At 38.7% G+C, this 16404-nt stretch overlaps 1 protein-coding gene across 4 annotated transcripts in view; it reads left to right on the top strand.

Annotated features, from left to right (window-relative positions):
• The window catches only part of LOC116262516 (protein DJ-1 homolog C), a 32916-nt gene that overhangs the window by 14959 nt on the left and 1553 nt on the right, over positions 1 to 16404 (top strand). For all 4 annotated transcript variants that reach the window (XM_050080041.1, XM_050080038.1, XM_031641964.2 and 1 more), the window contains 2 exons: positions 12245 to 12322; positions 15464 to 15664. In XM_050080041.1, coding sequence (XP_049935998.1) covers positions 12245 to 12322; positions 15464 to 15664 — 279 coding nt within the window. The remainder of the gene's footprint in view (positions 1 to 12244; positions 12323 to 15463; positions 15665 to 16404) is intronic.

The following is a 16404-nucleotide window of genomic DNA, read 5'->3' as shown; positions in this document are numbered from 1 at the left end:
TTTATGTTCTTAAAGTATAATGTTAAATACCAGAGTGGCATATTATGACATGTTATACAGGTGCATATTATGAGTTATATCAAATAGACTGTATTTAAAATCCCTGAAACTTGTTTCAAAGATGTCTCATATTATGAAAGTGAATTATGCCAGTATGTGGTTGTCAAAATGACTGACAAATTTCACCTGATACAATATAGTAATAAGTTTTTTATGGGACTAAATTACTGAATCTATGATATGTCACATGGGTGCGGGTGCGGTACGGTACAATACGGTTCGGGTATGGTGGTATGGGTTCAGATACAACATTTTTAAAAATTGCGGGTACAGAGGTACGACAAATTTCTCAATTCCAAAGAATGATAAAATGAAAAAAAAACATGAACAGTGTTAAAGTTTTCTAGTCAATTTGAGACTTTCTGAAATATTAGAAAGTGGACAAGGGACTACTTACTGTTTTCTTATATTTTAGTTGACTGAAATTGTAAATATGTAGTCGACAGCCTAATCTCTTTTAATATGAGATTAGGGTTACGTGATGAATAACAAAAACTTCTCTCTCTCTCTTTGATTGCAACATGGTATCAGAGCTACCACTGGCTGCGACAACCAAGTAAATTTTCCGGCAACCTCCTTTTCCAGTGACTTCTTCCTTCGGCGACTTCTTTCTCTTTCCTCTTCTCATCGCCAGTAAAGAAATAAAGTTTGGGTGTGATGTGTGGAGAAGAACTGATCACGCTCATGTGGAAGGCGTGATCAGATCCTTAAGTGGATCTCGTGGCTGCTGTTTGGTATGAGGAACAACAGATGGTATCGAGATTTTTTTATGATGTGTAAGACGTGATGATCGTGAAGTCCTTTGTTTTGGAAAAAAAAAAGGAAACATGGATGGTGTTCTGCCGACAGTGCAGGAGGAGACTGATAATAACAGATTTCTGTAGCAGATTCCTTTTTTTTTCTCTAGAGGTGTAAACAGTCGGCATAAGGCAGCAGAAATCAACAGCAGTTTCAGTCGTTTGAAGGTGTAAGCAGTCGGCTGAAAGGATCAGTTTTTTTTTTTTAAACTGGAAATCCATTGCAGTCGACTAAAATTCTGTAACCTATCTTCTACTCTCTATTATGCTTTTGAGACATGGGCAGTTTCTGTGATTACACATGTTTTTTTGTGTTACCTAGCATGTGATATTCGTATGATCTTTGAAGATAGTAGACATATATTTCTCTGTAGTGTTTGACTGTTGCATCCTTACTAGTATGTCAATTTTTTTTTGCTTCCTACTATGGCTGACGGTAGTAGATTAGAAAGTTCTAATGAATACAAGATGGCTGATAACTTCTTTTCGTATGGGACCACAATCAAACTTGATGGTTCTAATTATGAAATCTGGTTGAGGGTATTTATGATGTCTGTGGCTAGTCATAGAAAGAAATATATTATTGAAGAAGATGAACCTCTTGAGAACAAAGGGAAATATTGCTGTGTGGGAGAAAGATAATGACATTGTAATGGCATGGATTATGAACAGTGTAGAGTCCCACATAGCTCCAACAATTGGATACTATACCAAAGCTAAAGATATGTGGTCTTTCCTGAAGAAGACGTATTCTCATGCCACTAATGTTATTAACATGTTACAATTGGAAGAGGAGCTTTGTAACATATGGCAATGAGATCAAGATCTGTCACAATATTTTGCTACATTGACTGCTGCATATGAACGGCTAAAAACTCTTCGCCCACCTTGCAAGCACTGCTATGCATCACATTTTGAAACTAGTATTGTGGCAAAGTTTCTTTCTAGGTTATCTTCAGAGTATTCTGTGGTGAAATCTCACAGGCAGTGATCTTCCAGACCTAGCAAATACTTATAATAGGCTGAGTCGTCTTGCAGTCACTCTTACTCAGCCTACGCATGACACACCAGTCTCTGTACTTGTGATGTCAGGAGGACGTGGCCATAGTTCTTTTGTTGGAACTAGGATGCGTGGTGCAGGACGTGGCAGATTTCAGTGCTTCTGTTGTGGTAAACTAGGTTATTTAGAGGACCGATGTTGGGACAAGCATCCCCATCTACGTTCTGTTGGTCCACCAGGATGTGGTGAAGGGATAAATGCAGGAAAAGGGTCTTCTTCATCTAATGCAACTTCCTCACAGGCTACTTCTCTGGTTGAGTCTCCTACCTGTTCTCTCCTACCTTCATCATACTCTGTCAACTTATAAGCAAGGAGGAATATGATTTGGTCCTAGCTCAGTGGTCTACCCTTGCCTCGACCAGCACTGCTGCAATAGATTCAACTTTCTCTGTTGGTGTCCCTACCAGTGACCCAGGTATGATATAGATGATTGACTCGGGAGCATCCAAACATTGTTGTAATCAACCACAGATGTTTTTATATTTACCAGGTTCACTACACCACAACATGTCAGATTGCTTGATGACAAGTTGTCCCTTATTCTGGGCAGTGCTGATATCTACCTCACACCTTTGGGCACCATTACACATGTGCTATATGCTCCTCGCTTTCTTGTTAACCTGTTATCTATTAAGCAATTGACTAGAGATTTACAGTGTAGAGTCATTTTTTATCCTGGTTCATGTTCTTTTCAGGACTTACAAACTGGAAAGATGATTGGTAGTGGCCATGAACGTGAGGGGCTCTATTTCCTTTCTGTCCTTGTAGATGTTGCAACATCCTTTTTCACATCAAAGCCTTCTCCTTTGCAGTGGCATCTCAAATTGGGTCATCCTTTTGTGTCCAAGCTTCATCGCATTTTTCCAGATATTTCTACATCAAAGTCTTTCTTATGTGATGCATGTTAGTTATGCAAGCATACACGTAGTAGTTTCCCTTCGAGTCAGAGTCCATCGAGTCAAAGTCCATTTGATCTTCTCCATGTTGATGTTTGGGGTCCAAGTTGAGTTTTCTTTCGTTCACGTTTCAGGTATTACCTTGTTTTGGTTGATGATTTTACTAGAGTCAGTTGGGTATTTTTGTTACGGGACAGGTCTGAAGTCATCTGTATTCTTCAAAAATTTGTCAATGAAATAAAAACTCAATTTGGTGTTACTGTAAAAAATATTCGCATTGATAATGACCTTGAATTTAAATCTTCAGTTCTACCTCAATTTTATGCCAATCATGGGATTCGTCCATAATATACGGGTCCCCACCCAACAAAATGGTTTTGCTGAACACAAACATCGACAGCTTCTAAATGTGGCCCGCACCCTCATGTTGCATACTCATATGCCTGCCTACTTTTGGGGTGATGCTATTCTTACTGCATGCTATCTCACCAACAGATGATCCAAGAACGCATCCCCATTCAAATACTATATCCAGATCGACCATTATTGCATATACTTCCCAAAGTATTTGGATGCACTTGTTTTGCACACATCTTGGGCTCCAGCTGTCAAATGTGTGTTCATTGGATATTCTGCCACTCAAAAAGGCTATCGATGTTTTGACCCCCATAACAAGAAAGAGATTGTCAGTGCAGATGTTACATTCTTTGAGTCCCGTCCTTATTTTTCCGCTCCAAGTACCACTGTGTCTGAGTTTCCTGTGTTTGTTCTTCTTCCTATTCCCCTAGTATCACTTGAGTCTATCCCGTCCTCTCAACCACTGTCAAGTGATCATTTTCTTTATCTTCCAATAGTCTATACTCGACATCAAGGTTCCTCTCCAAATCGCCTACCAGAATCTTCTCACGAGGTAAGTTCCAATGATAAGACTGACTCAGGAAGAAATGATGACTATTCTGTAGATGATCTACCTATTGTTATTCACAAGGACTAGCGACAGTGCACAAGGCATCCGATTTCTAACTCGGTCTCTATGGACCATTTGAGCACAAGTTTGGTGCATTTTGATCGAGCTATGGCTAGTCACACTATTCCGACCTCTCACCACCAAGCCTTATTAGATTCACGATGGAAGCATGCTATGCAAGAGGAAATGGATGTTCTTCTTTCTTGGGAGACTTGGGACTTGGTGGACCCATTGATGAATTGTGATGTTGTTGGCTCCAAATGGGTATTCACCATCAAATATCATTCTGATGGGTCCGTAGGACGATCCAAAGCTCATCTTGTTGCTGTTCAATGATGGAGGAAGAAACGCGAGAGAGAGAGAGAGAGAGAGAGAGAGAGAGAGAGAGAGAGAGTTCTTCTATTATCGTGACCTAGTCTCTACTTAAAGAGAGATTAGGGCACGTCTAGAGGTGTTACATAAAAGAGACTCATAAAGTTGTAAAAAGACAAAAGAAGACTCTATTTTTAAATAATCAGAAAACTGCTACACTAAAAATAAACTTTCTGATTTCAACACTCCTCTTCAAGCTGGAGCATAGATATTAACCATGCTCAGATTGTCACAACATCTGGAGAAATCACCAATCGGAGGAGCCTTAGTAAACATATCTGCTGCCTGATTTTCAGAAGCTACATGAACTGTAGACACCACACCTTTTTTTATAAGATCCCAAACATAATGACAATTCACCTCTATGTGCTTAGTTCTTTCATGATGTTGAAATAAGAATGTTTATGTTTCTAGGTGGTTCTTTGTAATATTAAAGAGTTATAAGATCTCTTTAATATTTTCTTTATTTTAGATTGATGTAATCTGTAAATCTTCTTTCTACCCTAATCTCTTTATAATAGAGATTAAGGTTAGTGAATGAGATGAGTTCTTTTCTTCTCAACTCTCACGTCTTCAGCCCTCTCTCTCTCTCTCTCCATGTTTCAAGGCTGCAACATGGTATCAGAGCGGGACGTGACTGGCGACGCGACTTGAACAGCCGGCGATAGGCTGCAGATGTCCGTGAATCTGGCGACCTGACGTGAACAGCCGGCGACCCTCCTTCTCCTTCTCAGGCTATCTCTTCCACCGTCTTGTTCTGCTTCCTCTTCTTCTGTCTCTTCCTTCTTCTTTTCTCATCTGTTCTAGTTGACTGATTTTCAGCAACGGAACTAGGTGGAGGAGTCTATTCACGCAAGGAGGTATGCGTGAATAGACTCCAGTCGTGGAGACTCTTATGGTTTGATGTGGTCTATGATCAAGGCAGCCAAGTGGAGGATTGCTCTTTATGATTTTTCTGTGGCAGTTTACGTTGAATACATTTATCTGCTGTCGTTATCCATGATGTGTGAAAATTAATGTGTGGTATAGCTGCGTTAGATACATAAATAGACAAGTTGTTGGTTGGAGCAGATTATTGTGGGCTTGCTGGTAGCAGTTTTTTTTCAGATTGCTGTTCTTTTTGGCCGTGGGTTGCTGTCAACAGTTGGACAGCGGTTTGCTTGCTCTTGTGCATCTAACGTGGCTGTGTGGGAAGTTTGGTCTTGCTGATCAGTCTCTTTTTCAATATATATATATATATATATATATATATATATATATATATATTCTCTTGCCTGTGGTGGTTGATCTCTTGTGGATAGTGTTGAACAAGAAAAGTTTTATGTTTTAGGAGGTTCCTTGTCGACGTGTGTAGACCAGCGGTGGATCACGAAACTTGGACACAACAGACAAAGGAGATTCAACAGGGAATGACTCCAAAGGAATAAGAGGAATAGGTAGTGGGTCTGGAGACCGTGGCATCTCAACAGATATAGGAGTGAGGCTATAATAAGGTTGAGACTCAAAGAATGTGACATCCGCACTGATATACTCTTTTTGAGTCAAGGGATCAAAGCATTTGTAGCCTTTATGGTTTCTGGAGTAGCCAATGAAAATGCATTTAATGGCTTATGTTGAACAAGAAAAGTTTTCTTGTTCAACAGATAGATTTGCAATGGCTGAAAATCTCAGGACTGATTTTTCTGATGAGGTTAAAAGTGGAGGAAATCCATTCTTTTATGGTTCTACGGTAAAGTTAGATGGATCTAACTATGAGATTTGGTCTCGTGTGTTTATGATGTCAGTGATTAGACATCAGAAGGAGCATGTTATAGAAGAAAATGAGCCTGTCGAAAAGAGTGGAAAATATGGTTCATGGAAGGGAGATAATAATATTGTCATGTCGTGGATCATGAATAGTGTGCGACCACAAATCGCATCAACTATTGCACACTATACCTCGGCCAAACAAATGTGGGATTTCTTGAAACAAACTTACTCAAATGACAAGAATTGTTAGCAAGATATTGCAAGTAGAGGAGGAATTACTTAATTTGCAACAGGGTGGTCAAAGTCTTGCTCCGTACTTCACTTCCCTCAAGTCCATCTATGAACGACTTAAAGCATTACATCCCCCATGTCATAAAACTCATGGTGAACAGTCTATGGTTGCGAAGTTTTTACAGGGTCTCTCCCCTGAATATGCTGTAGCAAAGGCTCAGATGTTGACTGGAGCAGAAATCCCTGACCTAGTCGAAGCCTACAACAGACTCAGTCGTCTTGCTGTGACCCTTTCTCAGCCCTCTAGTGACTTACAGGCTTCTGCCTTGGTAGCCTCAGGAGGTCGTGGACGCGGTTCATTCAGGAGGAGAGGCATTGGTCGTGGGTCAGGAGGAGGTAGGGGGAGATTTCAGTGCACCTATTGTGGTAAAATAGGACATTTAGAAGACAGATGTTGGGATAAACATGGTTGTCCTTCCGTTGCATCCCTAGGAAGAAATGTTGCATCTAAGCAGGGCAAGAATTCTTTACCGTCTCCTATTGGGTCTGTTCAGGCAGCTTCATCAGTTGTAGATGGGTCTTTATCTCCTTCTCACCCTGAGACAGTGACAGTGAGTATCAACAAGTCTGAGTATGAGGACTTCCTAGCACTCAGAACTTCCCAGCCGTCGGCCTCTACAGTCATGATAGACAGTGCTATGTCTGTTGATAGTGTCCCACATGATACAAGTACTACTTGGATTATTGATTTCGGAGCATCGAGACACTTTTGTAGTAAACCTTCTATGTTTATTGTGCTACACATGTTGCCTCAAGCACGTCATGTGAAACTTGCAGATAGTAGATGGTCACCTATTCTGGGTTATGGTGATATCAAGATTTCTCAGTCTATGACTATTCCTAATGTGTTATATGCTCCTAAGTTCCCAACAAATTTGTTATCAGTTGGACAATTGATTAATGACTTACACTGTCGTGTTATATTTGAGTATGGTTTATGTTCATTTCAGGACTTGCAAACTGGGAGGAAGATTGGTGGAGGCTATGAGAAAGGGGGCATCTACTTCCTGTCGGATCCAGTGGGTATTGCAGCATCATCGATCACCTCACCGTCCTCCTCTTTCCAGTGGCATCTCAGACTTGGTCATCCATCTGTCTCCAAGCTCCGTCACCTTCTTCCTCAGCTTTCAATACTAGAGTCGTTCCAGCGTGAAGCCTGTCAACTTGGCAAACACACCCGTAGCAGTTATTCATCGAGTCTTTGCCCGTCAAGTTGTGGACTATTTGATCTTCTTCATGTTGATGTGTGAGGTCCTAGCAGAGTTGCTAGTAGGTCAAGATTTCGGTATTTTCTTGTCATTGTTGATGATTATTCTCGAGTCACTTGGGTCTTCCTTTTGAAGGAAAGGTCTGAAGTAGTATGTATTCTCAAAAATCTTATTATTGAAATAAAGACCCAGTTTGGTATTCTTGTTAAAAACATTCGCACTAATAACGCCCTTGAGTTCAAAGCCTCAACCTTAATAAAGTTTTACTCCGATAATGGCATTTCTCCTCAGTTTACTTGTCCTCATACCTCCCAACAAAATGGAGTAGCTGAACGTAAACATCGTCAACTCTTAAATGTGGCTCGTTCCATAATGCTTCATACCAAGTTACCTGCATCTTTTTGGGGAGATGCCATCCTCACGGCCTGTTACTTAACCAACCGTTTACCCTCATCCTCCATTGACAACAAGGTTCCCATTAAACTTGTGCATCCACAATGACCCTTATTTCCATTGGCTCCCAAAGTATTTGGTTATGGTAGACATAGTAGACATAGTATTCACGCCTGGTGGTGTTGGAAGAATACCTCTTCCCATTCCTGCATGAGAAGTCCAAGGACGGGTGCGATTCCCTTGCAGTGCATGTGTCCCCGTGATCAGTACATTGTGGCTGTTAGAAGGAATCAAATTTTGTCGCTGTACACAACTAGCTTCGTGCTGAAATAGCTTGGCCTTCAAATCTTCAAAAGATGGGAGGACAAGTAGAACTTCCAAGGCTGTGCAAAATATGTCAAAATCTGTTCCCAGTCCACTTAAAGTTTGTTGCACTTTGTCCTTGCCGCTGACGGGATGTCCAATGGCAGCAAGTTGATCACTTACACTTTTTATTTCATTCAAATACTCCAAAACTGTACACGTCCCACGCTTGATGTTGTGAAATTGCCTTTTTAATTGCAGAAAACGAGCTTCCGATAATTGAGAGTAGGTCGTGGCAAGCGTAGACCACAACTCTAGGGCTGTTAAATCATCATCAATGCCTCCTAATACCTCCTCTGACAGAGTAGAAGTAATGTAGGCAACAAGGGACTGGTCGTGAGCCAGCCAAACTTCATACGCATGATTGTTTTCAGTAATAGTTTCATATTCAAAACTGATCTCACTCCCAGCCGCTTGATCTCCCACTACAGTCTTCTTCACTTCACGGTCAATATACTTTGGAGGTACTGGAGTGGTGCCATCGATATGTCCATGGAGTCGATGGCTTTTAATAAAAGGGACAATTTGACGTTTCCAAGTCAAATAGTTACTGTGATTCAGTTTTTGGGAGATAAGTTGGGAGAGAAAACTGGAAGATAAAAGGGAAGAGTTCGGCTGATCCATGACTGAATAGAAGAACAAGAAATTCGAAGAGAAATAATGAAATAGAAATGATTAGGGCAGACGACTTGAGGCAGAATTTAGGGCAGCGACAGAAAATAGGGCAAATCACGTTAGAAAATAAGATTTAGGGCAGAAACAGAAATTAGGGCTAATCACGCCAGAAAGGAGGATTTAGGGCAGATTAGGGCTAATCACCAGACTGAAAAACACTCACCGAAGGACGCTGCAAAAATCTGGCTCTGATACCATGTTAGAATCTTCACAGCAACGTGTATCTTCGGCTGAAAATAAGAAAGATTGAGAAGAGAGGACATAAAAGAAGTCAATGGAGGAAAAGGGTGCCAACGGCCGATGCAGCCCAGCAATCCTTAATCACTATTAAAAATGTTAACCTAATCAGGTTACAACAGTTTGTACAAAAATAAATAAAAAATTACAAGTATGCCACCGCCTAGTATATTTGGGCGTGTGGTTATATAAGGATTGGATCGGGTCTGGACAGACCCGATCTCCCATTCGCACAAACGTAACAATAGGCTCTGTGAATGCAAGAGAATAAGAGATTCTATCCAACCACTTGTCATCAATAATCAATCTTGTGATTGCTTTGAGCTTTATCATCATCATCAACATAATATAAATTCCAATCATCTTCAATCACCATACTGGTCAATACACTTTTACTCATTTTCATCCTTTTGACCATAATGATTAAAGATGCAAAACGTGTCTATGCAACTCTTAACAAATGTAGTTTAGAATGCTTGTTATAAATGGAAAGTGCATGTTGATGATTTACTATGAAATTTCTAATGTTTTGCACATCACTTTCTAAGTCTTCAATCCATGAACATGATCCATAAGTGTGAGGATCTTTGCTCTTTATTTGGTGGATTGCATATACTCTTTAGAGCAAAATTTAGACTATGGACCATACAAGGATTCTAAAAGATATGAGGATAATCCTGTTCTACACCAAGATCATCTGCCTTGCATACAAGTGCATTTTTAATAATTATTTGAACAACCTTATATTTCCCCATTTCTTCAATAATTTCACAAACAATCCTTTTATATACTTAACACTTGTATTTGCCAAATGTACCTATCGTTTTTAAGAAGATTGCTGAAGTTGCAGTAAAATTAATAAGAAGGTGCTTCTGTAAATCTGTACGGCCATCAGAGACAATAGAAACTTCATCTTGCTTCCAAACAAACTTCTGGTACTCTAACAAATTGTTCACATGAGCCTTTTGTTGTTCTAGTAGTAGAGTGTGAAGCCTTTTAGAACTAGGGGGAATATACCGAGGCAAGTTATAATTTTAACGAGATGTAGCTAACTCCCTACAATCTGGACTTGTAGCTATATGAAATGGTATGCAATTAGCATAGAAAAAATTTTGCGACTTTTAGATCAAATTCTCTCCGTCCTTGTAAACCAAATGAGACAATTGATTTCTGAGTAGCATCAGCCTTTCTTTTTTTTTGAATCATCCTTAACATCATCATATCAAACTGTAGGAATGTTAATAAAACCGGATGATGCCATGTTTTTCTTCTTCTCATAGAGTTCTTGTTCTTCCTTCAACTGATCCAAACTAAGGCTGGGCGCTGAGTACCCGATCGGTATCCGGCACTCGGCCCGACTCGGGTCCGAAAAAAAGGCCCCGATAATATTTTTGTAATATATATTTTATTGATTTTTATATATAATTATAATATTTTATTCTGATCAATATATTTATATATTATTTTATATTAAAAATATATATTTTAATTTAATCGGGCCAGGCCCGGGCTCGGGCTCGGGTTTGAAGTGTCAGACCAGGCCCAGGCCCGGTTTTCGGGTGTCGGGCTGGCCGGAGCCTGACTCCTTATTAGGCCGGGCCGGCCCAATGCCCAGGCTTAATCCAAACTCTCAGTTGTGATATCTTTACATCCTTCAATTCCCTGTCCTTTGATTTTTATTAGATGCACTTTCAATCTTGTATATGATCCATTGAACTCTTCCCCACAAAAAGAACAAACAAATATAGCATTTTCACCACCTTCAAGAGCTTCCCCTGTCTTTTCTACATATGACCATAATGGTTGGTCATCATGTGCAGTCGATGTAGCTGATCCACAACTTGAGATGTTTGCCATACTACATTAAAAATAATGAAAAGATGCAAAACATGAAAAATAAAATGATCAGAAAATTCATGAATAAAAAAAAAACAAGAAAGCAAACATTCCTAAATCTAAACATGAGCTGTCTCAGAAAACCAATCACTCTTCAAAGAACTGTTAAATTAAGTTCAGAATTGCAAGATTAATATTAACAATTGCTAAACATCAAAATCACAATTAGGCTTGCTCCTATGATTGGCCAATCGTCAACATCAGCTGTTCTACTAAACTGGTCACATACTCGCAGTTAGTCAATTGTCATAACTAAATATCAATGAAGAGAAAGGACATGGCAGAAGTGCCGCAGCAATCAAGGAATTAGAAAGCAGTTGTAGACCCGTAACTAATAATTGACAAAGAGCTTTTCCTTCCAAATCATAACCCATTTGACTCCCACGTAACATTACAATGTTAACTTAAATAATTGAAAGAAATTAAAAAAAAGCTGTCAGTTGATAAATCAAACCGACGATGATGAAAGGAAACGAAACAAAAGTGGCAGCCAAGAGACAATCAAATATAGATCAAACAAAAGTTCAAAACACAAAAAGTTTTACAGGTTTGCAGTTCAATCTTCAAACAAAAACATTCCCAAATGAAAAAATACGAAAAACTCCAAATAAAAAAAAAACCTAGTCGCTGCCGGCTGCTGCGATGCATTGCCAGATGTGGCCATGCATCGCTGGACATAGTCTCCGCCGGGTCATCATAGGGAGGAAGAAGACAAAAGACTGAAGAGGAAAGAAGGAATGCTCAGTCGTGGTCGAGCTCTACGACAATTTTTCTAAGGGTTTTTTAGGTTTGGATCAGGTCTGACCTAAATCAGATCCAAACTGTACCTGTTTGCCTCACCATACCAGTTATACGGGAACAGCTACGTAGGGCGATCCCACATACCCGTGTGACATAGAATCTATGTATTTATGACTCATTTCACAATACCTAACTTGTGCCAAAGTCAAGTTGATATGCATATGTAGTTGCCTGAATTTTTCATAGCTAACAATTGAAATTGGTGAATCAGAACAACATTTGCACCTGCACCAGCACCAGGTGAAACATAGGGTCAGGTGCAGGACCTCCTTAATGAGTTTCTGTTATGTATACTGGAATTGTCATCCTTTTGTTATGTTGCGACTAGGATTGCTGTCTATGCTTCTGTTCAATTTCAGACAAAGTCCATCTGCATATTTAACTTATTATGAACACTCAAAGTATCTTTTGGGGTATTGGTGAAAATGATTCTCATTCTGTAATTTTCTTGTCTTAATCATCTTCTTTCTCTAATATAGGTATCGTGTGGAGATGATTTTCACCAAAGAAGTGAAGAGTACAATTCGGTTGAGTGGTCTTCTAGCCATACTCCTCGTGTAAGAGCTGTTCATTCTTTTTCTCCATAGTAGCTTCAAAAAGTAATTCAACTATAGTAACTTGTTAATTGTGTTACATACTCTTGGACACAACAAATAGACCATTTTATGTATTCCTTTCTGACTCCTCCTTGTCTTTGATGGGAACGGTTTGCTCTAATATATAAATTGACTATTATAAATTGACAAGTGCATTTCTTTTCTCCTTTAATATTTGATGCATCAAGAGTTTCTTTTGTAAAATAGTTTGTGTTTTTGGCATTTTGTATTTGTAAAGAGAAAGTTACAAATGGTTTATATTTTTTGTAGGTTCCTCTTGTAAATGCTTTCTGTTTCCTGTATTTTGGTATCTAGTTGTTGGGACTGGGAGGCAGTTCAGATTTCTGTTTCAAAGTTTTCTGTATTCTTTTTGGCTTTTGAAAATGGATAAGTTCAAGGTTTTTAATGTAATTTAGCTGATCCATGGTCTCAAATCAGCACTCCTTACAATGCTATCTGTTTGCTTCAAACACAAAAAATAAATCTCTGATGTCCTATCGTCAGCATTCAAACATAATACAGCCATTTCATAGATAACCATATCTTCCTCTACCACACCCACCTCAGATAATATTTTCTAGACATGTTATCCACAGTGTATATCTCCATGCATACGAGCGACTACCTTAGTGACTACATATACTTTTAAGTAGCATTGGATATCTGCATTTGATTTTACCATTCTGTGATCTTATGTGTAGTAGACGAAATTTTTTTTTTTTTTTTCACTTGATTTATAAAAATATCATCCTTTCTTTTGCTTTGAACGATTTGCTTTTATTGATCTTTTTTGGAGATTTTGACTAATTATACATTCCATATTTTTCATAAGATAATCTGAACTGCTATATGTTCAAATTGGTATCCTGCGACCCTCAGACTGAGTTTTGTTAACTATTGTTTTTGAAAGAAAAACAATATATAACTTGTCGTTTAAACATAAAAGATTTGTATGACTTGGTCACAAGCTATGTCACATAGGTACGGGTACAGGTGCTGGTATGGGTATGAGGAAGCGGGTACGGATACCGCGTTTTCACCAATCTTGGTACAGCAGTACGACGATAAATATATATGTTTAATTCCAAAAAACAAAATTGATATCATCACATCATTAAGACAATGTTCCTTTCGTAGTTCGTACATATAATCTCATAAAAAAACATAAATAGACTAAGACAATGTTTTTTTTTTGTGGTTTGGATCGGTTCCAACCCAGAACTGATCCAAACGTACCCAGTCGTACGATTTTGCCGTACCGGTATGCTGGTACGGGTAATTGGGCCTCCCCCACGTACCACTGTGACATAGGTCACAAGTATAGCTAAAAAATAAATTAACTTAATATCAAGTAAATAATAATTAAATCATATTTACTCATCTGATAACAAGAAACAAATAACTACTGTTACTTTGTAGTTTCATTTTTCAACATAACTGGGTAGCAAGTATAAATATATCAATGAACAACTCAACAAAAATTAAACATTAAAATCAATATATTCTACATGTTACGACCAGAGAGAAAGAGAACATAAAAACTTGATTAAAGTTACCCTAATCTCAGAGTTAAAAGAGATTAGGGTTCGCGGTAACAGGAATTACACTTTCAGTCCAAATAGAATTAGATAAATTTAAAAGTCAGACACTTCAACTTCCTAATATTTCAGAAAGACTCTAGCCGACCATCTAAGACATTTAACACAACATTTGCAACTGCCCAATAGTTAACAAACTAAACATGCATGTGCATATTATCTAAAACTAGAATTCCAAAAGATAAGAGCCAAATAGGGATGGACAACGAGGTGAGCAACTCAAACTCGGCTCAAACTCAAGTTCCAGCCAACTTTTTTGCTAAACAAGCCAAGCTCGAGTTGATTGTTTGACTCGTCTATATTATCGAGTCAAATTTTGAGTTCCTTCAACCCAACTCGTGTAACACCATTTGGCTCGAACAATGTATTTATTATTTTTTTCATTCGTTTGATTTCATTTTTCAACTCCTTTTCTCTCTCCTCATTCATTTTCTCCTTCGAGGCCCCGTCTTCTGCAACAACCAAGCAGCAGTCTACAGCACCAGGTACCCCTCTCATCTCCCTCTACTCTCCCCTTCTCTCTCCCTCTTAGATCTTTCTCTCTCTCAATCTAAAAAAGCCCTCGCTTGGGTGAGGGTAAAACCCTGGCAAGGGTGATGATTTCACCCTTGCTCGAGTGAGAGTTTCAGACTTTTTTTTTTGTGTTTTGAGAGAGAGAAGCAGCAGAGAGTAGATGAGGTAGAATTTCCAGTGTTGCCTATCTCCCTTCAACCTCTCCACGCTCTTCCTTGGTTTTTACCAGAGGCCTACACTGGACTCTGGTCGCCACCTACAGCTGGACTCTGGTTGAGCTTATCAAGCTTACCGAGTCAAGCTCGAGCATGGCATTTAGCTGCTGAGTTCAGCTCGAGTTCAAGTTGAGCTCGAGCTGATGGTTTTATGAGTCGAGCCAAGCTCGAGCTGGACCAGCTCGGGCTCCTCGGTTCGTGTTCACCCCTAGAGCCAAATGATCTAAAAATCGAAATAAGGAGATAACCATAAATAAAGTTAAGCCTAATCAGTTTTGGTTTTTCATTTGCAATATGCAAATTTAATAAATGAGCTATGATTTTAAAATTTTATGTCCCAATGTAAGTTACAAGGTTCATGTAAAAATAATTAATTAAGCAGCGAGTAGCCAACCCCTTGTTGATTGAAATGAAGTTCGTCACTAGATTGCTGAGTTACACGAGTTTTGGTCGAGTCAAACCTAGTTTCATGCTTCAGTTGAGTCAAACGACCGAGTTAGGCTGAGTCAAGCTGAGTTTTGATTGCAAACGAGTTTTCTTATTGGGTTGACCTGGTAGGGGACCATGGGTTGACTTGGCGAGTTTTAAAACATTTTTGCATGGATCCAACTGAAATTGGTTTATTATTGATGAGATGTTGAGAAGTACTTGATGGCTGATACGATTTACTCAGTGATTTGACCCACTGCTACTTTTTCGTTTTACTTGTCAATTTGCAATGGAACTGTGCAAATCATGTTTTTGGTTGCTAATTTTTGTTACTGACTTGGTGTTAGGCCCTTGTTCCAATTGCTAATGGTTCAGCTGAGATGGAAACAATTGTGGTAGTGGATATTTTGAGGAGAGCCCATGTGGATGTCGTAGTTGCTTCTGTTGAAAGATCCAAGCAGATTGTGGCATGTAGAGGCACCAAAATCATAGCAGACAAGCTTATTGGAGATGCCGCTGAATCAAATTATGACTTGATCATTCTTCCTGTGAGCTGCTGAGATGATACTCTTTAATGTTTTTCCATTTATGAAATCTTTCATATAACATTGACGGAACATAGACACAATTTCTCCATTTTAAAGTTCTTTTTTTTTTCGAGTTCTTATTGTTCTATGGTTTATTTAGTAGTCATCCACCTTCTAGAGCATATGACTGCATCCTAGTAGATATATGCATAAAGCTATTGGTAGCGCTCAATTAGAGGAGTTATTGTTGGATAGAAAAGTCCAATTTTTTATTAGCCAATGGTCCAAAAGATTTTAAATTTCAAATGTTAATCAATTTTTTATCAAAGAGAATGTTTTAGTATTTGATATCTTGAAAAAGGACCACAATGGAAACAATTGGATCTGGAAATGGTACATTCTTTGGAAGATCAAAGTTCAATGCTTCACGCTGTATGGATGGTCCTCCATTTTGTGTGTGCATGTGTGTGCTTGCTGTCTTCGTTAACAAAACTGAGCATATCATTCTGCAAGGAAACATGGGAAAGTTCTGATATTTTAGGATAAAGTCATAAAATTGACATGAAAGATTGAAGAAAAAACAATGGGCTTAATGTTAACAATAGAATATTAAGAAATGAGGGTCCTTCAAAAACTAAAAATAGATAGAATGTGACCCAAGCTGTGATATTTCACTATTTTACCTAAATTTGTATGGTTAGCTTTATATACATTCTTTGTCTGAAGTAATAAAGCAATAATATCATTAAATCCAAATAGTT

The sequence above is a fragment of the Nymphaea colorata genome, chromosome 10 (genome assembly GCF_008831285.2).
Source record: "Nymphaea colorata isolate Beijing-Zhang1983 chromosome 10, ASM883128v2, whole genome shotgun sequence".
Taxonomy (NCBI): Eukaryota; Viridiplantae; Streptophyta; class Magnoliopsida; order Nymphaeales; family Nymphaeaceae; genus Nymphaea; species Nymphaea colorata.
Note: the sequence above shows the minus strand (reverse complement) of the source record. Positions and strands in the feature narration are given on the sequence as shown.